Source organism: Periophthalmus magnuspinnatus, chromosome 14, assembly GCF_009829125.3.
Source record: "Periophthalmus magnuspinnatus isolate fPerMag1 chromosome 14, fPerMag1.2.pri, whole genome shotgun sequence".
Taxonomy (NCBI): domain Eukaryota; kingdom Metazoa; phylum Chordata; class Actinopteri; order Gobiiformes; family Gobiidae; genus Periophthalmus; species Periophthalmus magnuspinnatus.
This window is the reverse complement of record NC_047139.1, coordinates 29,355,564-29,378,107: the sequence shown is the minus strand read 5'-3', so window position 1 is coordinate 29,378,107 and position 22,544 is coordinate 29,355,564. Positions and strand designations below refer to the sequence as shown.

General features: G+C 38.1%; 3 protein-coding genes across 5 annotated transcripts; all 3 read right to left on the bottom strand.

Annotated features, from left to right (window-relative positions):
- Window positions 1-2: 2 nt before the first annotated feature.
- On the bottom strand, window positions 3-12,670 carry arhgap42a (Rho GTPase activating protein 42a). The gene is made up of 24 exons (XM_033978732.2): window positions 12,142-12,670; window positions 9,531-9,626; window positions 9,390-9,451; window positions 7,363-7,434; window positions 6,391-6,492; window positions 6,209-6,319; window positions 5,440-5,544; window positions 5,239-5,368; window positions 5,065-5,165; window positions 4,869-4,978; window positions 4,694-4,772; window positions 4,580-4,619; window positions 4,437-4,499; window positions 4,276-4,350; window positions 4,076-4,160; window positions 3,943-4,001; window positions 3,619-3,724; window positions 3,374-3,533; window positions 3,153-3,303; window positions 2,036-2,674; window positions 1,241-1,394; window positions 860-925; window positions 602-681; window positions 3-421 (listed from the first exon to the last, which is right to left on the bottom strand). Exons 1-24 carry the CDS (start codon window positions 12,293-12,295, stop codon window positions 333-335), a joined length of 2,889 nt encoding a protein of 962 aa, XP_033834623.1. The 5' UTR covers window positions 12,296-12,670; the 3' UTR covers window positions 3-332.
- A 3,284-nt stretch (window positions 12,671-15,954) lies between these two features.
- snrnp35 (small nuclear ribonucleoprotein 35 (U11/U12)) lies at window positions 15,955-16,635 on the bottom strand. The gene has a single exon (XM_033978514.2). It carries the CDS (start codon window positions 16,633-16,635, stop codon window positions 15,955-15,957), a length of 681 nt encoding a protein of 226 aa, XP_033834405.1.
- A 174-nt stretch (window positions 16,636-16,809) lies between these two features.
- bud13 (BUD13 homolog) lies at window positions 16,810-19,470 on the bottom strand. 3 transcript variants are annotated; one of them, XM_055226964.1, is made up of 10 exons: window positions 19,315-19,462; window positions 19,087-19,177; window positions 18,789-18,873; window positions 18,384-18,715; window positions 18,198-18,332; window positions 18,010-18,118; window positions 17,796-17,934; window positions 17,535-17,725; window positions 17,378-17,459; window positions 16,974-17,285 (listed from the first exon to the last, which is right to left on the bottom strand). In XM_055226964.1, the coding sequence occupies exons 1-10, from the start codon at window positions 19,449-19,451 to the stop codon at window positions 17,192-17,194; spliced, it is 1,395 nt and encodes a 464-aa protein (XP_055082939.1). In that variant the 5' UTR covers window positions 19,452-19,462; the 3' UTR covers window positions 16,974-17,191. The 3 variants fall into 3 exon arrangements, with proteins under 3 accessions (XP_033834814.1, XP_055082939.1, XP_055082938.1); XM_055226963.1 differs by having other exon boundaries at window positions 16,975-17,285; window positions 18,198-18,346; window positions 18,398-18,715; XM_033978923.2 differs by having other exon boundaries at window positions 16,810-17,285; window positions 18,198-18,715; window positions 19,315-19,470.
- Between the last annotated feature and the right edge of the window lie 3,074 nt (window positions 19,471-22,544).

Genomic DNA, 22,544 nt, shown 5'->3' with positions numbered 1-22,544 from the left:
TTGAAATATTTAGTTTATTTATACAGCAGGAAGAATGACAATCAGTAGATGTCAGATTCCATGACAGTTCATTTAATCTCAGCCATTTATCTTCATGTTGAATATTAATTTGGTCAGTTTAACTAATTGAAATCAGAGACACAGTAAGATTAAAATTCAGTCAAGTGTGTCACATAATGATTAACAAAATTCCAATTTACATAAATGAATCTATACATAATATCCAGAATGCTGTTTCTGTCTATTTACATAAAATATATTACATCTTCGATCAGCAGCTATTGTAGGAACTAAGAATGATCCTAAAGTCTATTGTTAGAGTTAGAAGTCAGTTAAATGTAAGTGATGTAGTTTTCAGGGATGAGACCGGTTCTGCCTTTGTATGTGGCCTGAAGCCATCCAGGCTCCACAGATGGATACACTGCAAACACAAGCATTTAGGCCAAGTCAACAACCCCCCGTGCAAAATGTGATGTATATACACCATAACATTATGTGGGTAAAATAAAGGAAACAAGAGTTAAAGCACACAAATATAAATTATTTGATGAATTTCTCTCAAGAGACCAAAACATGCACTATATTAGGCATATATACTTGCCATTTGTGAACAGCGCCCCCTGTGGGAAACTGAGCTCATGGCTGTGCTCCGCCTCACATGAATAAAGAGCCTTAGCCTCCCTGAAACAAATATATATATATGTTTAAATTATGGAAAAAGTGAAAAATATGACTTTGTTATATATATATATATATATATATATATATATATATATATATATATATATATATATATATATATATATATATATATATATATATATATATATACACACTTTTGATCCTGGAGTTGGCCTACCTTCCAGATATATCTAAGGCTGAAGAAAACACTGAACTTTCTCGCTGTGGGCCTCGCACAGATGATCTGCAAAACAATATGTGTGCAATAATAATAATAATAATAATAATAATAATAATAATAATAATAATAATAATAATAATAATGTTATTATTATTATTAAGAACATTTGAACTGCTTTGAGGACATAGTGTTATATTGAATATCAGTATCAAATACATTAAATGTGACCTTATGGGAATATGTAAGTGCCTAAATGTTTGTAGTTTTAGATCAGATCTATTTTGGGAATAGCTTCAATGACATCTTAAACAATTTCCATGTGTATCTGATCAGCATGAGCAGATGTTGATGATGATGGAATTAATATTGCAGACTTACAGAGACCCCGGGCTCTGGTATCCATTGCTGGCGGTGGCTGCAGTGATTTTGTGGCTCAGGTCTGAAGCGCAGCGCATGTGACACAGTTTACGTGTCACTTCCTGTGGGTCCAGGGACATGAGGCTCTGCACTGAACCATGACAGCTCTTGTAATCTGTACACACGTCAAAACACAGGGTTATTACAAGGAATATAACACAAATATGTATACTTACACTCATTACATCTTTAAATAGAATAGCACATCTTTGTCCAATTTAGCACACCCGTGTGTACAATGTTTTTTCCTTACAGCCATCACACAGCCAATGTTTTTTACATCATTTACATGACCTGTATGGTTATATACACTTGTGTGGTTGGATTACTACAAAGAATATTTATATAGTGAGAGATGTTTTAAACTGTTAAGTTCAACAGTTAGGTTCAAAATGATAAACAAATAGGGCCAACAATAGGAGCACTGCTGTGATTTCTAGAAGCTGAAGTCTAGGTCTGAATCAGATGAGGGCCAGATCATTTACTGTAATTTGCAAAGCAGTAGTTGAATGCTAATTTACACAAATCAGTTATAATCATTACTTAAGTCTGCAGAGTGCAGAGAAAGCTTTCAAACTTTTAATATTATTATTTTTGGGAAAGTCTGGGGAAATTTACTTTGAGAACAAGGGGGTGGCTCGTCACTGTTGAACTCCATTAGGAATACTATTTTACTACTACTGTCATGCTTAGACAACCATTTGCATAATATTGGTCATAATTTGATATCACATCTATTCTTTATGTTTTACACACCTTCTGAAATGTGCAAGGACGTGAGAGAGGAGGATGTGGAGAGTCGATAAGGAAACAGTGATGAAGAGGAGGATGAGGAGGAAGAGGTCCTGTATGCCCTTGGCTGCTGCTTAGGTGTTTCATCTGTTACTTTATTTTCTGTGACAACTGTGTGAGACTGGGAGCTTTTTAAGGAACAGGAAGAAGCTGCTTTGTAGATGGCGGGATCCTTTGAAGCAGAGGAGAGGTTTTGTTGGGATGGGGTAGTTAAGGACGTCCTGGATTCTCTCATTGAGGACAGTGACATAGTGGAGTCACCTTTAGCTGAAAGTGTCCTATCTGTGCTTGAAACCAGAGAGGACATGGAGGACACTGAGGGGGTCTGCAGCTGAGACTGCAGCTGGGACAGGCCGAGCTTGGAGGACGTCCAGGAGGAGGAGGACAAGGAGGTCTGAGGGGAGGACTTGGGAGGAGGGGGGTCTGGTTCTCTGGAATCATTTTGGGAGCAGGAGGAAACTACTGGAAGGCACAAGCCAGACTCTGCAGCGGGAGAGGACGGAGGAGAGGTCTGGGATTGGCCATTTTTCTCAGAGGAGTGAGAGGACAGAGACTCCTGGCTGCCCATGGGGGTGGTGCTGGGGCTGCTGCTGAATGTGTCACCTGGGTAATGAGACAACTGTCAGGTAAATATCAGGAAGACAAAGACAAAAATCTTTTCTTTACTCAAATCTCCAATTACATTTTATTTTGTCTTATTATTTTCAATAATAATTTCCTGAACATACATTTAATCATTGTCAGTTTTATTGTCTAAAATTCTTCCAAAGTCTGAAGTCTGCTCCAAGACCCACACTGATCATTGATCATCAGAAATGACAAAATTTCAATACAAATTTTATTAATTGCACCCATCAGAAATGCAACATTGTTTGAACTCTCTCTCTCTCTCTCTCTCTCTCTCTCTCTCTCTCTATATATATATATATATATATATATATATATATATATATATATATATATATATATATATATATATACGCATACATGTCAGATTTCTCTAAATACATCTATGATGAAACTTTTGCAGTCGCTCACATGAGAAAACTAAGCCCTTGTATTGTGTTGAAGAGAACCTTACTGTCATTGTCTGCCAAGCACAGAGTTGGAGGGTAGAGGCGGGCCTTTCTCTTCCCAGATGACAGACAGATGGCTTTACTTCTGCGAGGAGTTGAGCGAGACGAAGGAGCCTGAGGAAGAGGTGCTGACAGGTCGGGAGGCTCACCAAAAATCTGACATGAACAGAGAGTCAGTTTATCAGTCAAATATCCACGTGAAGGCTCTGGAGTTTGGTTAACTTACTTTGTTGCAGTTTTCAATAATAATTTCCACCACAATGTTCTGAAATTTGATGTTCATCATGGCAGCCACTGTCTCCTCCTGTGACCTCATTAGTGTTGGACCAAAGATCATGCCCAGGTTTGACACGGTCATCATGTTTTGTTCGCTCTGAGAGGAAACTCTTTAAAGCAAAGTTTTGCATCAATCTAAGCAGTGCCAACACATCACTCACATGACTGCTAATAAGAGCATGTTTAATGTCATACCTGAGGAGGTGCTTGGCTAAAATCTCCAACATATTTCTGTTTTTCTCTGGTAGTTTGTGGACAAGTGCATGTATGGCCCTTACTCTGTGTTTCTGGTCATCATACCCTGTTAAACAAGACAAAAGACATGCAAAGAGTTTTAAAGAGCAGTTTGGTCATACATTGAATAGAGCTCATACAGGCCTTATGTAGTGTAGGTTATGTGGAGAGTCAGTGGCTTATTTTAGACTTCAAACACTAATGATACATTTAAAACAACCAATAAAATCAGAGCACCCAATAACTTCTAAATCTATGACATAATTTAACATAAAGGGCTCTTACTTGCAGCCTTAATAAAATCTTTATGTAGCCTGTAAGTCAGTAGAGGCTCTGCCAAGCATCTGTAACATAAAAATAAAATATGAGGCTGTATTTCTGAGTGTTGTTCAAACTAATGCTTTACCCTCTGTATCACCTGAAATAATTCTTCAGACCACTTGTGATGGTTTTATTGTCCCAAGCCTCGGCATCCAACTGTACATCTGAGGGAGCTGTGGATGCTGGGGAGGAGAAGGGTCATAATAATTCATGTGCTAGATAAAAAAAATGTTTAAAAAATCCAGATTCATTTAATCACATTCAAAATATCTTTAAAAAAAAGGGTAAATCTCTTACAAAAAACACTGGTCATGAGTCGCTGTACTTTTGAGTTAACTCCTCCAGTTCTGTACAGGCCCAAGGTTGTGAGGCCTTCAGTCAAAGTGAAAAGTGTATTTTAGACAATTGTTTAAGTCATTTAAGTAGCTTTTTTTTTTAAATATAAAAGTGTACTATACCTCTTGATTCGACTAACGCAATGCACTTTTTTACAAAGTTGAAACCTGCCTCATTGAGAAATGCTGCACAAGAAAACACATTTTAACTAAATTGGTTTCTGGTCAATGATGATGCTTCTTTGCATACAAGGTTAATGACTTACTCTCCTCCTTTTTGCTGAGCAGAGAAGGCAGAGTGTAGATCTAAGAGTAGAAGAACATGTTAAAACAGTAATAATACCCAAATAATAAAATACTAATAGTTTTAGTGCTTGTACCGGCTCTTTCCCATCCATTGCTTCCATCCAGAGACGTCTGTTTGCATCAGAAAGTGCTTGTAGGGTAATAACACCATGTCTACAGTACAGTACAAAGAGTTTACAGTTTATTACATCTAGTTCAGACACAATGTATAATACAGTATTTACTGTCAAAGTGAATCATGTTTTCAACCTCTCTACCACTTCAATGTCAAAACAGAAGCGCTTGTCGATTGAATCTGTTTTTCTTCTCACACATGACCGTAGCTTGAACATCTCTGGAGCCCCATTCACCACACCGTTCTGTCAACAGAGATGTACAAACAGTGAACACTAAGCATTTCAGATTATAAGAGTGTATTATTGAGTAAAGCCTTGTATAAAAGTACCTGTCTGTTAGCTGGTCGGGCATCTGGGCTGCTCATGGTGAACATTTTGGAGCTTCTCTCATAAGTGCAGTAGTACCTGGTCCACACACTGCCCAGTGGACCTAACAACAGAAAACGTGGGTTTTTAAGCATTCAAAAAAAAAAAAGTATCATTAGACTTCATTCGTGTCATACGTTTTTCTTGTATGTACAGGTATCCCTCCATAGTGTAGGGACTGGGTGCTTTAAAGTCTTCCTCTGCAGACCTGATCCTCTTCATCAGCCTCTCCACCTCTGCACGGGTGCTTTCAAAGTTGTTCCTCGCCTAAAATGTAAAGATATCTTACATCTGCTATGTTTGATAATAATAAGACATATTGTTGTTTTTTGACTTACATTCTGCAGGTTGAACTGCAGTTGCTGCTTGTAGGGGTCAAACTCACTTGCTAGCTCATAGCCCTCATGGTAAAACGTGAACAAGCCCTGAAGAAAGGCCAAGAGCTGGAGAGCAAAGATACAGTAATATAATAAGATTTAATTGGCACATTAATGTCATACTTATATAGAAGCAGAAATTAACTCTGCTGATTTCCACTGTTAATGTTTACCAAGAAATAAAGACATTCCTCCGTTCTTATCTTCCTTTAATGCCCCCAGCTCTCTCACTTCTGTTTCTTTCTCTCCCTCTCCCCCTAACTCTGTCTTCTCCTCTGTGTCTCTTTCACATTTCTCTTTCTCCTAATAACTATGCTCAATTGCTCTCTCTCCAATCTCTCTTGCCCCCCAACTTTCTCTCTCTCCCACTTGCTCTCTTGCTCCACTGTTTCTTTTCTCACTGCCCCATAACTTGCCTCATAACTCTCCCCGCTAGATCCCTCCCCTCTCCATCTCTCTCAGGAAGAGCTACTACAGAAACAGGAAGTGGGCTTTCCTGATATGTATAATTAAAACAGTTTTATCACTGGAGTGTAATCTGTGTTTTTCAGAAGCTGGTGAAGCAGCATTTGTGTGATCAAGTCTGAACCTGCTGCGTCATTTCTGCCCCGGCTGAGATTATCATTTAAAAGTCAAATCATTGTTTACACTCAGCACACTCCTGCACCACTGTAGTGACAGCACGTCACTTCAGCCTCATTTGTTGGACAGTAAAGATGTTTACACTCACTGGTTCAACAAACTCAAACTTCTTCCTCTCTTGGACCTCTTGGATTTTGAAGACATACTGCAGAGATGCATCATAAAAAATCTGCCTGTCTTTGCTCATCTGTGAATCAGCCTACAATACAAACACACACATTTACTTCTCTGTGCCCATTTGTAACTGTTAAATGTGTTGCTCCAGTTTACCTCATTTAACTGTGATTCTTTCTTTTTGGATGAAAGACTCAAGTGCTTTTCCAAAACTGAGTAGTATCTCTCTGTCTCCTTGTCAAACTGTTTCTTTCCCTCCTGTGGGTCAAGAAGAACAAGACATAGCAGATTTATATTTCATCTAACATGTCCTTTACTCATTTAAAACTCAACTGAACCAACTGACTTAAACACAACTTACATTAAAATATAGGCTTTTTTCATATTAGCATTGTTGAAATGTAAAAAATGTAAGTTAATTTCAGTTTTTGACAGTCTTATTACATATGAACAATGAAAGAAATACTATGATTATTTTTTATGTAATTTTCCAGGGTTTGTTTTAATTAAATATATTCTGCAGTTTCTTTAGTACTGATTAGCACATACAGTATTACTTCAAGGGATTAGTAGTGGGGGCCAGCTTGTGTTTATATACATCTACACAGACATGAACAGAAAAGGGACTAATAATGAGCAAAATAAAGAGTGAGTCCAAATATTTATAAAAAGTCTTTTCCCTCAGAGCTGCAGTCTCTGAGCTCCACAGCTGCTTCACACACAATTGCCACATTCTGCATGTCTCCTCAGTCATCACAGCGCAATTTCACTTTCACTGTTATTACTTCCCACTTCTATTATTGTAACCTTTATGTCTAGCATGACTCCTGCTATCTCTGCCTCTGGTATTCTGTTCAAAAGAGATAAAATGATTTTGAGACTTGCCACAGCAGTTGAAACAAGACACCACATTTTGTATTTACACTGCTTCTATGTGTCCAGCTATCTGTCTGTGTGTAGCAAGCTTCTGTTTTCCCATTCCCATGACCTAGCTACACACACTGCAATGTGACCTGTATCTTTTGTGAAAATTGCCTGTGGCCAATTCAAGTATTATTATTATTATTATTTTTTTTTTTATCTTAATAACAGTAGCTTCAAACAGGATATATACTCATCATTGCATACCTTGACTGCTCCGATTTGCTCCTTTCGAAATCTCTCAAGTGGTGAAATCAACACATCATCTGCATTTTGAATCTAGAAAAAAAATATCACTAAGTAGGGTATCAAAGTAAAAAGGCAGAAAATATTTAATTAAAACAATAGTTAGTTTGCTCTTGTTTGTATATCTTGATTTGGTTTATTTGTTCATTCCCCATAACAAAAAAAAACTTGATGGAGCATACACATTTTAAAAAAGAAAACCTGCAGACCTCACTGCTTCTAATAAACATAATTAAACACATAAAGTTCATCTAAAGTTTTTGTTCTACTTACTATAATAACCTGTTAGGTCCAATAGTCTAAAGCAGCCATTGCAGTTTACTAATGCAACCTACAGCTGCTCTGAATTGCTTGAGCAGTAGTAGAGGATTTCGCAAAATATTTCTAATGACATAAAAGACTGCAGTCCAACATTTCAACTCGAGTTGGTTGGGCTGTCAAAACAAAATTAGCCTAGGCAAAAAGTTGCATTTTAGCCACTGTATTTGGCAAGTGTATTCACAAAGAAGCCTAAAAGACTGGAGCTAAGCAAATAACATGGGTGCTTTCAAAAGAAAAGCTTGCATAAGTCTAACAATGCACAGTTTGCTTGGCATTAGATTAAAAATAGGACACGCGTCACCGTCCAATTTACAGAAAGCATCCAGCATTTCCCAAACTACATTTTATTACGGCTGACAGCAAGTATGGGAAACATGCAGAGGATGTTGAGTTAGGCTATTAAAAACTTATCAGACCCCTTGTGTTTGTACTGGGTCATTGTCCTCTCTAAGGCTGTGTGCAAAAATGTCTTGGTCACATCTTTCTTTGTTCTATTTAATTGATTTAAACCTAAAATAGTTTTCCATTTTGAAACCATTTTAAAGCATTAGAATTTCCTGAGTACAGAAACCTAAACAAAATCCCCACTGACTGAAGTGCATTGTGTCTGCTTAATAATAGTCCTTTCAGCTTGAACAGGTAGTATACAGGAGAGGCCAATTTGCTGGAAATGCCCTTTAACTCAATAATGACAGCATTATAAGGTGTTGAGACAAGTAGGCCCTACTTCAACTGGAAAAGGGAAAAAGGAAAAACACACAGAGAGCCATTTACGGACTTTCCCAGGCATTCAGCGCCCATAGTCTCACTGGGGAAACAGCAGAATGGGTTCCACATGGTTCTTCTGTAACCAGACTATGCATAGGCCCATTGCATACACACACTTACACACAGAGTAATGTATATATGTGGTACGCAGGCTCCCCTAAACGCAGACGACTAGGCCTGACTCGAGTTACTCCCACACAGTGTCTACACTGAAGGTCTTTGAGTCCAGAGGCATTTTTCCCCTGATTCACCATGGAGCACTCGACACTACTGCTGGCATGTGGCTTTACCTCCAAAAAGTTTGAATCAGAGTCGTGAGAAAACCAAGGGGGGTTTAAGAAATAAGTAGTGCATTCACAAGAGATTTGACATAAGAAATAATGCATTAAAAAGAGCAGTTTAAGGTGCAGTATATAACTTTTCCATATGTCTCTCAATTGAGATGATATTGCGGAGCGACAACCTCACTCACAGTAAGAATACAATGTTTGTAAAGTGCAAGATAAAGATGTTTAATGCCATAGATGAAACATTCCCCATTACCGGCAAAGCCATAACATCTCCATTGCAACAAGTAGTCGGCAAACGATTCAAGTGAAAAGTTACATACTGCACCTTTTTGTACCCTACTGCTCTCAACCCTGTGTAATTTAACTTGTTAAATCTTGGTTTAAAAGATAATGGTGGCAAGAATTAATTTGGTAACATTTAGTTAAATATATTCAATGTGGTTTGACAAAGAAAGTGGAGTTAGAATTCCTAGTTCTGTATCGAGAAACTCAACTAAATAGCTCTAGGGCTTAAATGTCACGTGCTTCTGTGATTTAGGTTTGGTTATTTGACCTAGTAACCTTTGTCTCACTTTCACCTCATATTGTTACATTCAAAATAATGATTACCAGCCGTTTTCTCTCCTCTTCTACTGTGCTCAAGAGCTGGGAAAACTCCTTCAAGGACTGAGCTGCAATCATAAGAAAATAGTGTAGAGCCAGAATAAATTTACTGACTTCATCAGAGGACAACTGGACAAACTGACTCACCTATGTTCATTTCATCGTCTGTTTCTGCGTCCCCGATACACTCAAACTGAAACTCCTGCAGAGACTGGGAGAAGCGCTGCACAGCCAGAGACAGAGCTGAGGGGGAGAGATATGTTTAGGACGTTATTAACACGCCGTGTGATGTTTCCTTTTTAAAACATCTGGTAACTATTGGTTGAGTACAGTGCACCACACCACTTAACCCCCACAGGCTGAAGCTGTGTCTGATTTGTGGTTTTTAACAGTATACAGATCAGGAAGGATTCACGAGGGAAGTCAAAGTCAGGTAGTGAGTGAACAGCACTGGCAACTGAGCAACTGAATATAACACAATTTCTACTTATGATTAAACAGTGCTATTAAACAGTCGGTTAGAGATAGATAAATTTGTTGTTTTCTTTTTGCCTTTCTGTTCAAGGATGGTAAACTGCAAAAACTATTCACTCTGGAGCACATTGATTACAGATTGCTGTTTAGGATATAATGATCTTATACACCATCACCATATGAATTTATCTGGACATAAGAGTGGTACAAGGACCCCATTGAAAAGAAAATGCCACAAATCAGGGTGGTATTCCTCTTAATAAAGAAATGTCAAACCTAAGTGCATTCGGTTTTAAAAAGCTCATACACATGAGCCTCCTCAGACAAAGGGTTAACCTGAAACAATGGCTAAAGAATTTGAGCAGCATAGATGAGTGAGAACTTCAGAAGAAAGAAAGTGACTAGTCTTAGTGTTGATGAATTTTGCTTAAAATGGTAGAATGGTACAAAAGCATTTTCTTAGCTGTAATAAAGAGAAAGGGCACTGTTTTTATAATCATGTCTGTGAACTTCAGCATGACTATTTTAAGGCCACATAAACACACTAAATTTGGATGAAGAACTTTTTACGCTGGGAGTTGTGACCATATGAAAAGCACACAGACGCAGCGCTGGTCTGAAAAGTGGAAAGGCTATTGTTAATGTACCAAACATCTCCAAAACAGTCATAAAAAGAAATGGTATTACCAGGTTTGTTTACAAAGAGCCAAGTGTTATTTACTTAGAGCTTACACCACAAGGCAAGCAGCTGGACACAGTTAATAACCATTATAAGACTTCATAATAAAATGTTACTGCATAAATGGTTTCTTAACATGTGCGATGTTTATAAACAGAAACGCCTCAAAAATAAATTCTAAGGATTATTAGGACCCAAATGCCAAAATACTGACGTAAGGGCAGAATCTGTGTATAAATGGGGTGCTATGCCCTTTCATGGTGGTACGGTTAGTCATGTTGACCTGTCTACATATCTTTCGTGTATTATATTAAAACTAGGAACAAAAACTCACAAAATAATAGGCAGAGTTAATATAAGAACATAATTACATTGAAGTAATAATAATGAAACTACTATTGAAACTCACTGACACAAAAAAGAAGAAATATCCCAGTAAATCTTGAATCTAGTCTTGAATACAGCATCATTAAATGCACTAGCATAGAAAAGAAAAAAAAAATAACCAAAATATCACCATTATTGTTCCAGCTATTATTTATTATTTATTTTTAGCTGCTACAGCAATTATCAAAATAGGACTACATGAACTGCAGAAGGATGTCTATATTTTAAAGCATTTATTGTCAATAAGTAGGCAAACAAATTCAAGTCCTCTTACATTTTTTGTCACTGAACTTGGATCTTAATGTCCATTAAAGCAGTTCTGTTAAGTGTCTGTCCACTGATCTGAGGGTCTCTGGTTTGATCTCATTACCTGTTTCCACCAGTGCATATAGTTGTGTCCTCGGGCAAAACACCACCCACCTTGTCTCTTGTGTGTGTCTGAATGGTTCCTTGATGTATAGAACTTTGAGAGCTCAGTGGAAGTTAGAAAAAGTGAGAAATAACTATTTATTATTTTACTATTTATTATTGCATATTCTATGATTCCGACCCTGATTCCTGGCCTTATTTTAGCCTTTAATGAATCTGTGAAGCAAGACTCATCATGTGCTAGTGTAATTATATTGAACAGAAGAACAAAACAACATTACAATACGGGTTTGTTGATAAATTTAGGCAGGTTTGGTACATAGCAGTGCCTGGGCAACCTTTAAAATACTCAGAGACTTAAATTAATTTATGACTGGGCTCTAGCTTTGTTATAGCCCTGAACTGGGCAAAGTGTCAAGGTTCATTTACAATAAAAGCTATTAAAGGGGGTTACCGTGTCTGTGGTACAAGAGAAACTTTGCCAACATACTAAATGAGAGGTGTTGCCCCGTTGTTATAATTAGGACTCTCCACAAACACATTATTGTTAAGTTTCCAGGTCACGTGTTTCATCAATGATTAAAGGTTATTACAGCGCATGTGCTAAATATTTGTGCCAAATCGTACCTCTGTCTTATTATCAATAATTAACTATTAACAATACTAAAAGTCAGAAATGGCATAACAGTGTGTCTGCTGTCTAACAATGTGTGCCACAGCCATGGATCTATAATCGTCACACAGCCTAAATGCTGTTATTACAGACTGATAACAACCAGCCTGGGCCCTTTGTGTGCATTTGTTGACAGCCACAGGCCCAGTTTGCAGCAGTATATGTGTTGTTCTTACCTCTGAGTGCGGATATGAGCATGTTGCCATCTTTAATCAGGTCTTTTATGAACCGGTTGGTCCTCTCCAGCTCCACTTCATGGCACTGGAGTCTTTCTCTGAACTCCGGGCTGTCTAGAAAAGAGTCACTAAACTCCAGCGTAGGAAGACCCATCGATGAACAAAAACAGCGATTTTTTTCCCCAAGCAAATACGAAAGTTAAAGTGGTCTCAAAGGGTGAGCGTAAGTCGCGTTTGGGTGAGCTCTGGGAAAAGTGGCCAGTTCTTTTTCATGCCTTTTTCTTTTTTCCTTCGGAACTTCCGGACACTGGATACAGCAGCGCTTCTTACAAAGTTCACAGTTAAAAGTTGTGTTCTAGGTATTTTCACACACTTACGAAACGTACACAGCAGCACACGTATTTCCAATTGTTGTTATTACTGAGGAAAGTTGTCAAAGTTGTCATAAAAACATGTAAAAAGCAGAGTTTTGCAGGAATCAAAGCCGCGTCCTCCGCAGTGAAGCTAACTGCTCCGAGCTCGCGCGGTTACTATGGGGACGGGAGACTCCTGCTGGCGCGCGAGGAAATCCATCCACACTAATTTAGCATAAAAGGCTAATTTATCAGCAAACACACAAAGATACATGGAATTAAAAGTCAAATGGCATAATACTCTTTTACAGTGTTACATTTAACTCACATAATAAGGGAGGTATGGAATATCATGAATTAATTAAACCTATTCATAATAATACCCAATAGCCTGATCAATGTAGCCTATCCTGTAAGAAAATATTATTCAGAGGCCTACATGTATTTTATAAACCAACTTTTCTCTCTTACATTTTCTACATTATACTGTATTATAGGTTTATTACATTTGCCTATATTTGTATAACATTCACATTCAATTCACAGTCAATATGATACATAGGACATTAAGATCATCATTAAAAAGCTGGACCTTGTAGGCTATTTTACATGAGCCTACAGCTGGAAATCTAACTAAACACTTAGCTGTTGGAACTATTTCCTACCTTACATAGGCTATGTTAAAAAATGTAAACCAATTTAAACAGTTTAAAATTCTGTTCTGAAACATGACATGCCAAAACATGCTCTTTGTTCAAAAAGGGAAATTGCTGGGAAACTGCCAGATGAGGCACTGAGCAGGTCAAATGCTCCAGGGTAACCACAGTACAAGAGAAAGTAAGCTATTTTATGTGATTTGTGACATGTGCCATAAAATATTTTCACCAAAGCGCAATAAGTCCAGAAGTAGAAACAGGGAGCCGGTGCAATATAAATCAGGCGTTTCTGATTATCATGTTTTTTGTTTTGTTTTTACATATATTTTTTATTTACGTAGCCCTAAACAACATTTTGAGTTCTCAGTTGGTGGTCCAGTTGTTTTATTGTCCCAGCCAGTGAAGACTGTGACTACGACATCTGTCACTTACAAAAGAAGAATGAAACTCTATGGCAACAGTAATAAACATGGTGCCTATATCTTAGTACACACAGTGTGTGCAACAATGGAGACAGACTGCTGCAGAGCTACTTTCTATACACCCAGGTAGGATGGGATTTGTGTTTTTGTTTTGTTTTTTAATTTTAGAATGATAATTACATACATTTAAGAATATTGAACTCTATTTTTACTTGAGAGAATATGTGAGGATTAAGTCAAGTAAATAAATAAGAGTGAAAGTATATGTGCTTAACAATGAGGTTTAAGTTAGTGTTATTCAACTTCTTTTGTTCTTTTGTCTGTCCTTTTGCCACTGGAAAGCTTTTTACTTTCTAACATTCATCCAGAGGGTTAATAATAATGCCACAGAACCAACATCGTCGTCTAGATACAAGGGATAAACTCATTCTTCAAAATTCCAAATTAAGACCTTCCCACTATCCGCACAACCTTTTGCTGCAACAGGCTCGGCCCTATAAAGGAGAGCCCCCAACAGTCGCAGGTAGTATGCCAGAAATAGCATTTGTAGATGTGCATTTACAAATACAGAAACATGATGTACAGTGGTGTCATTGCTATAGGATTTCTTCTGTATCCAGACAACCCTACTAAAATGGAAACTACAACACAGGATGCGTTCTGCTTTAGACCTATTCCATTACAAGACAAAGGCAAGTGTCTTCAAGTAGTTTAATCCATCACTTTCAGATCGTCTTTTGTGTTTCTTTCTGAGGCTTCGTAAAAGCAGTCTAATAGACTCTAATAAAAAGTAAACATTAATGCAACTAAATGCACTGCATTTTGATTACACAGGACAGAAAACTGTTCGAAATGTGCATCATTGTCAAACAGTAAAAATGGGAGATGCTGAGCTCAAAGATAACCAGAGTGATACATCAGCTTTGGATATTATGCTAAATCAAGGCCCAGTTGACATGAAGTCTCAGTATCAAAAGGATTTCCCTCCTCCAACATCCTGTCGCTGAAGGAGAACTCCAGCTTTGCCACAACCAGACAATATTGGCATCAACCCAGCATTCAGGTAACAAGTTGGGACTTCATAAGACTACAGTGCATGTTGTGCAAGTGTTGTAATGATACTAACAGATATGATGCGTTGGGTTTACAGGATTGACTTCTGCACAGTTCAGAAAGAGACTTTTCCCTATTGGCCCATTGGAAGTCCTGTTGTTACACACATAAATAAACCTGGGAGATAGGGACATGAAGGAGACATGATTCCAACTTGAAGAATGTATATTGCTAAATAAGCAAAAATAACCATGTGTTCTAGTAGTATGCTAGCCATGAGTTTCAGAGTCATAATAAATTAACACCGTTGCTATATTATATCTCAGGGCAAAGGCCCTCAACATGTCACCTATACCAGAAAACAGACCTCCATACTCTACTACTTCTACTCGTGAGGTCAACTTCTTTGTGAGATTTGCCTTTGTTTTGTAACAATAAACTTTATGTTGTAAAATTTTATAGCAGAGGTTTCCAACCCTTAGCCTGTGAGCTTCACCCCATTCCAAGTAGCTCACCAATGGATTATACTTAATACGCTGACTATTTCAACATGAATTCATCACGTTTCCTAACTGCATCTAAATTTAAATGCCTAACTTTGTGCACTATTAAATAGATAATGGTTAATGTTAATTAGTTAAAGTTCTGTACACCATAAGGCTTGTCAGTTATATCAACTCAATTTCTTGCAACCACTAAAAAAGGAGTAGTTTTCTGCCATTAGGCTTTGTAAAAGTAGCTCTTTAAAAAAGATTGGAGAGACCCGACCCATGTTTTAGAGAGATGTAAATGTATTAAGGAATGTGTCCATATCATTTACTGAGTGTGGGCATTAAGGCCTGGCAGATGACACTAAAACTACTTCTTTTACCTTTTTATTGAACAACTTCAGACAGACTCAGTATGAGAAAAAACAACGTGAGTCATAACTGAAACTTGAACCTTTTTATTGTAGACAGCAGGGGATGAAAGACTGCTGCGCTTTACAAAACCAGTAATTGTTTATGAATTACATAAGCCTCTATTCTTAACTTTAAAACTTTAGTTGTGAAATAGCTCCCACTGTCCATAATATAGGAAGATAGATCAGGGATCTCTATGTTACCAGAAGTGACCTTTTTAAGATCTTAGTTAGGATGTGTTAAAAGTTTAGTAAATACAATATCTAGTCTTGTTGTGGTTGAGGTCAACGGCAATACACATGTATCTGTAATGTTCTTGACTGACTATTGAGAGTAAAAACAAATCTATCTTAAAATGAAATGTTCTCCAAGTGAATAAACAATTAAAGAAAACTATTGTCTTAAAAAGAAATGAAAAAAGTAATTGTCATCTCCTTTCTCTGTGCCTGCTGCTCCTGTCTCTGTGCCAACGGTCGTCTCTATCCTCTCCTCTGCTTCCATAGTCCCGATGCCTGTCTCGGTCATATCTCTCTCTTCTGTCCCAGTTTCTCCGTCCGCCAGGGCTTCTCTCAGACGCTGGGCCACCACCTCCAGGATACCTTAAGAGATGAATTGGTCTTTGGAAAGGTCTGTCTCGGCCGCCAAATCGCAGCTGTCCGGACCCCTTGTTGCCCCCTAGTCCGCCTCCGAGACGCCGCGGGACCCATCCCTTTAGAGTTCTTTCTTGTTCCATATCGACAAACAGTTCATGTTGGTCCACCACAAGTTTCTCGGCCTCTCGCCAGGCTCGATACACGGCTCGCTGTTCCTTGTATTCAATGAAGGCATACTTTTTAGAGAAACCGGTCACAATATCTCGCACTAGCCTCAGCCGCTGAATGTCTCCAAACTTTGAGAAAACTTGGTGCAATTTATCCTCCGTGGTAACAGGGTTCAGACGAGCCACGAAAAGAGTAAGCCGTGGATCCCCAACAACACCTTTGTTAGGTTTGTAGCGGGCAATCATAGCCCTAAAAATAGCACGATCATGAGGCTCATCGTCGGTCCCGTCGATGCTCCCGGCTTTTAGGGGGTCGTACTCTGTTGCAATAGGACTCCAGCCGCTCATGTTGAAATTACGATACGGTATTGTTCCTTTCTAGATGTACCAACTGAAATTAAATTATTATGAACTAGCAAGATTTCGGTGTTTACATTTCGTTTCGCTCCTGCACGACTTGCGTGTAGTACATAACAACTTCCGGTGGGAACAAAATCCTGGTATTAAAGGTTCCTAGTGTGCACTTTTTTTCCTCACTTTACAGGCGTATTCCAAATGATACAATCGAATTTAACAGAACTTCAGATGTGTTTTAAGACCGGTTTCTTTTAACATTTTAATTTTAGCAATATGAATATACAGTAGGCCTACTTTTATATACTAAACAACCAATATTGTATGTAAAAATATGTTCAGTGGAAAGTTTTGGGGTTTTTTCCAAACAAATTTTTTATAAAACACCAAGAAAGTATTTTTAAAATGTCATTTCTCAAAAATCAGGTATATACAGAAACTGATCTGCCTTTTGGCATGGTTGTTCCTGATGTTCAAAGTCCTTTGACGTGCCGTGACTTTACTTTGTACAGTGAGACCATTTTCCTTTAAAAAAAAGTTTAGATAGTCATTACATGTCCTCTACACTCCATTTGTAAGCTTCTTCTTGAACCGCCTTCTTATCCGCCATTCTCGCATAGCGTTTCTGTTCGAACCCATTTGACCTATAAAGAAAGCATTTTCAACACTGCATCATAAACAAATATGCTAAAACCTAATTTAAAGATATTTTCAAAGTTAACACAACAGATTATACCTGTCAACTCCATCCCATCGATAACCAGGGAGAATGTTGAAACGATTAGGAGGTGGCGCTGGGCCTTTATACCGAGGTTTTTCTGTTAAAGATAGATGTAAAAATCTGAAGATCCCCGCATTAGTATTGAAATAACCTTTTCAGTATTTAATTATACCTTTAACACCCTGTGCCTTTAAATTGCGATCCTTCTTGCGTCTAAGCATTGCAGCCATTGGATCTCCTTCCCGTTCCTGTTCTCTCAACATTTTGTCCAAATCCTCATCATCATAATGCCGTGCCAGAGGTTTCTGGGATTCAAGCAAGGCATCTTCAAGTCTCTGTTGGTGCATCTGACCCTGAGCCAAGCTAAAACAAAAACAAAACTTACAAAAAAAATCAATGCAGCATTTAAATTAGCGTGCTGAAACAAACTTACCCTCTTCCCCACTGAGCATATTTTTCATCCTTTGCTGCTTGTTCTCCTGCTTTCTTTTTCTGTTCTTCTCTCTCAGAGTTTAGATCCCTTCTTTTCCCACTCTTGTCTCGAAAAATGGTCTGTGCGTTGCGTGATTCATCTACACAGATAAAAACATACATTTTTGACAGTCCATGTCTATCACTAGTAACACGTCAAGAAAGAATCTTCTAACCTTCTAACGGTTGGTTGTTTCTGTCTCTGCGTCTGTTTTCTTCTTGCTCTCTCCTCAGAACATCCACAGAAACAAGACCAGCTTTTCCACCAGAGAGCATTCTCTGGCTCTAAAAATAAAAGGTAAAACTGAGATGAATATTCTACATTATAAGAAATGAAACTGAAATAAAATTTAATGTAGCTCACATGTGACTGCCCCGGCCTACGTGGAGGTGACAGATCTTCATCTGAGCTTCTTCTACTCTGAGGTCGTTTTCGAGGTGGGGACTGATCAGAGTCTGAATGTTGTCTTGCTCTGGATCGTCGTCTTGGTGGAGACTGATCAGAGTCTGAATGTTGTCTTACTCTGGATGGGTGTCTTGGTGGAGACTGGTCAGAGTCTGAAGCTTCTCTCCTCACTGTTTTTTTTCGAGGAGGCGACTGATCAGAGTCCGAGTCATGTCTCTTCCTTCCTGGTGATGATCGTTGATTTTTAGGTGAATGCTTTTGACTTGAGCCGCACTCACGTTGGGTTCTCCTGGGAGGGGAGATATCGGGAGAATCGTGGCGACTTCTTTTTGGAGGAGAAGCATCTGGGGAGTCATGACGAACATGTCTTGGAGGTGAAATATCGGGAGAGTCATGGCGAGTCCTGCCTGATGCAGTGGACTCAGAATTTTCAATCTTATGTTCATTTCCATCTTCGTCGCCCTCATTTTCATCAGCTGAAAAGAGAAGAATCGATTTGAGTACATTTTGTGTTTCTGTTTTACCAATTACATCCCACCATTATAATACCTCCAATAATTTTCCATCTATTACTAGATCTAAAAACTTCAAGCTGTTTTATTTCTTCTGGTCGCTCATCAATCACTTCGGCAATCTGAGACGTAAAAAGAAAAAAAAAAGATGCAATTGTATGAAACGACTCGAACAAACAGTTACTACGGATAGTTTTGTTGGTATCCGTCATCTTATGGACTCCACTGATTCAACGGGGAACGACTGCTTAACATTCATTTTGATGGATGAATTATAAATAAAAATCTCTTTACCGCCATTACATGCTAGGCTAGCATCCAACAACACGACTTACCACAGGAGCTTCCTCATCATCTTCTTCATCTTTGTCTTTAGATTCTTTAGCAATCTGTCTCCAATCTATGTCATCGTCAACTATTTTAAGCCTTTAGGACAACAGAAATGTACTGAATTAGAAGTTTACGTGATGGAATAGACTTTTGTTAGTCAACATGTTTAGCATTTAGCATAACATCTGAGCTTCAATACCACTTATATCCAAAATATACTTTAATGAGGTTACCCTCTTCCTTGAGCTTTGGGTCGTTTCTTTTTAACCTTTCCCTTCGACTTTTTTGCGTCTTCACCAGATAAATAACGTTTCAGGTACTCTGCTTTGGATAATTCCGTAGCCTTGCTTGTACCCACGGAAGCCGCCATCTTTATTTTTGACAAAACTAAGGGAGATGTTAAGGGTCAAACGGGATTTAGTTACAAACTACAACTGTCGTGTACAACAAATTCGCTGTTAAAAATGATGGATTTTATTATACTATTATTCACAAATAAACAGTAAAACATTTTTATTAGAATGTTTTTTTATTTATAAACTAAACAATCTTTTATCACATTATTTATAGCCTATGCACATTATTATCCAAATAAAATAAAAGCATTTATCATAGTGCAATGCATGCATCTGACAAACATTTTATCTTTAAATTAAGTTAATCAGAGAGTTTATGTTGAAATAACGAAAGCTTCCTTATGCTAATTTGTAAGCAATTATTTTTTTAAAATGTCTCACAAATGCAGATTTCGGGGCTATGTCCACGTGTACAGCACATTGATATTGTGTTTATATTGGAATCTCACTGAATACTGTATGTTAATGCTCTTAAAAGGCAAATGGATATCATGTTAAAGCTGGTATTTCACATTGTGTGAAATATTGAGTAATGTAGGGATTTAATGATGCATTTGTTGAAAGAGGATGAGAAGACCCATCACCCAGATGCAGGAGGTCTTCAGAATCACAGCTGAACATGGAAGCAGCAGATCTGTAAATTTAAATAAATAAATCAAATGAAATAAAAAAAAAGCCAGGTTATTAAAATAAAACATTGTCAGTCACAAACTCAATATTCTGCTCTATCTATCAGTCAGTACCTCTCTCTATGGTGATGGTGGCAGAATTCCCGGAGATCTTGCACATGTAGGTGGTGTTGTGTGGGAGCGTCTCTGTGTAGCCAGTCAGCGTCATGCGGTACCCATGAGGCTCTAACTCTTCAACATAGCTTTTATCCCTAAACTGGGGTTCAGAAGCAGCTCCAGAAACATTAGTATTGATCACAGCCTCTTTGCTGCCAGACGACCAGGAAAACTCATAACTGTTAATGCGACTGAGTTTGGGTTCAACCAGGCAGTCAACACGAAGGTCCCTATCATCTTCAATGCACACCGAGATGAAGTCAGACTTGACTGGGATTAAAAACACTGTAATGGCACAAATACAATAAAATAATTTGAATGTTCATGTATAACTTAACTAATATTAGCAGGCTATGTGTTTACGCTCAAGTATTATTAAGTCATCAATTTTTATTAATATTACTTAGTAATGTTTAAGTAAAAATGTAAGGGGTAAACAACTTCAATATGTCTCATGTACTACTATATAGTCACTATAATTATAATTTAATTAGAAGTTATTAAAGGGGGACCATGCCATCTTTTCTGCTCGTCTCCATGGAGATGTTAAGGGTTTGCCTGGAATGTCTCACAGTACAGCAATAAACTTATCTAAATTGCATTTATTTAATTACAGGTGTTTTTATTGCTATTAAATATTATTAAAAATGTGCATTATTACTGTGAGCAGGCTCAGCTATACACAGTTTTGACCTGAAACTTGGCCTGATGTCTTGTTATCTCCAAGGAAATAAGTTTAAAGGAATAGAGTCAAACATTCGAGGCAAAGTAATCTCTATAGAGCCAAGTGAGCCTACTGCCAGAAAAATCACATGAAATACCAAAAAGCATATTAAACAACAAACAATTATACCAAATTGGAAAATAATTTTGTTCAAAAAGTAATTAAATCAATACCAACCTACCTCCCAGCACGCCATAGAAATACAGAGATTTGATCATTGTGAAGATGCTGCGTTAAAATGAGACAAAAACAATAGTAACATATTTAGAATAAAAGCATTGACAGATTGCAAAAAGTCAACCCCAAGTCCCCTTAAAACTAGGAACATGTAAAAGAGTGACAATCTAATGATTTGAGACAATCTAACGTAACGTAGTTATCTGAGCATCACTTAATGACATGTGCAATGGCTACTGTTTATATTTAGAACGTGTTTGTTTTGCAAGTCATTCTGCATCTCCTGTATCTCTGTCAAGCATCCTTGTGCAGTCTTACTCACTGTCAAAGCTGGAGCCTGTCAGGAGAATGTGTCTCTTTTCAGCTGCGTAGCAAAGAGCCGAAGGATGGTTTAGAACACAGCAGCACCGCAGAGCATCTCTCTTCTGGAATGATTTGGGAGAGAAACCGAGCGGTAGGGAGGCAGAGGGAGGGATGTGTCTGACCTGGAGAGTGCTGATTTGCTTTTCTCCTCTGCAGCGGCTGATGGGACAGCTGAGCACAGCAAACAGCACGTGCTAGGACAAAACACAGGTCATCAATCTGGGTCAATGATATTTTTCACGTCACATTTTTTCATATGTATTTCTGCATTACATTCCCTTCTGTGTCATCCAATAATATAATCTGTAGTTGGTTTGTTTTTAAATCATTTATGTAATTCTTTCACTCCAAAGAGCAAGTCATGAGGAAAGTCACCAGCCAGATTGCCAGTATAGTGCTGTATGGTCTTGGAACTAAGCGAATAGATAACACGGCCCATGTTGCTCAGGACATTTCTAGCATAGTCACACAAAATCATTTATTTATATATTGTATAGCATATCTTTACCGCCACCTACAGGCCACTGGGAGTCATTCAAGTAGGTTGCATCTGTGAAAAATACATCACATGTGCAACTTACCTGAAAACGCTTTAAATGTGTCTGATATGTGTCCATCATTGGCAATCACGTTGGAAAAAGACACGCTGTTCAAATGGATACCCTTTTTACGCTCATGATGTTGGATCCTAAAGGTACGATGTAAATTCAGAACATTCCTTTGACTTTGATACGCTTAATAAAATGCATGTTTCTGAAATATATTGAGGGTATATTATAGTCTAGTCTATGTGGAATGAACAGTCCCATGGAGGTTGTCCCGTTGGTGCCAGTGCGACAGTGCAAAGGGATTTGGACACTAATGACCTAAACTCTACTTACGCCCCCTCCATTCAGTGCCCATTGAGTGTGTTGTTCTAAAATAGCCTGACCGAGCTTTTTCACTGTTTGGACCAGAAGGCTCAGCTCTCTCAGTGACAGCTAGTTGTCGGTCGGTATGAGGGAAGGCTATCTCGGAAATAATCTGCCCACGCGCTAAGCTGCTTTATCCTCGTCAAG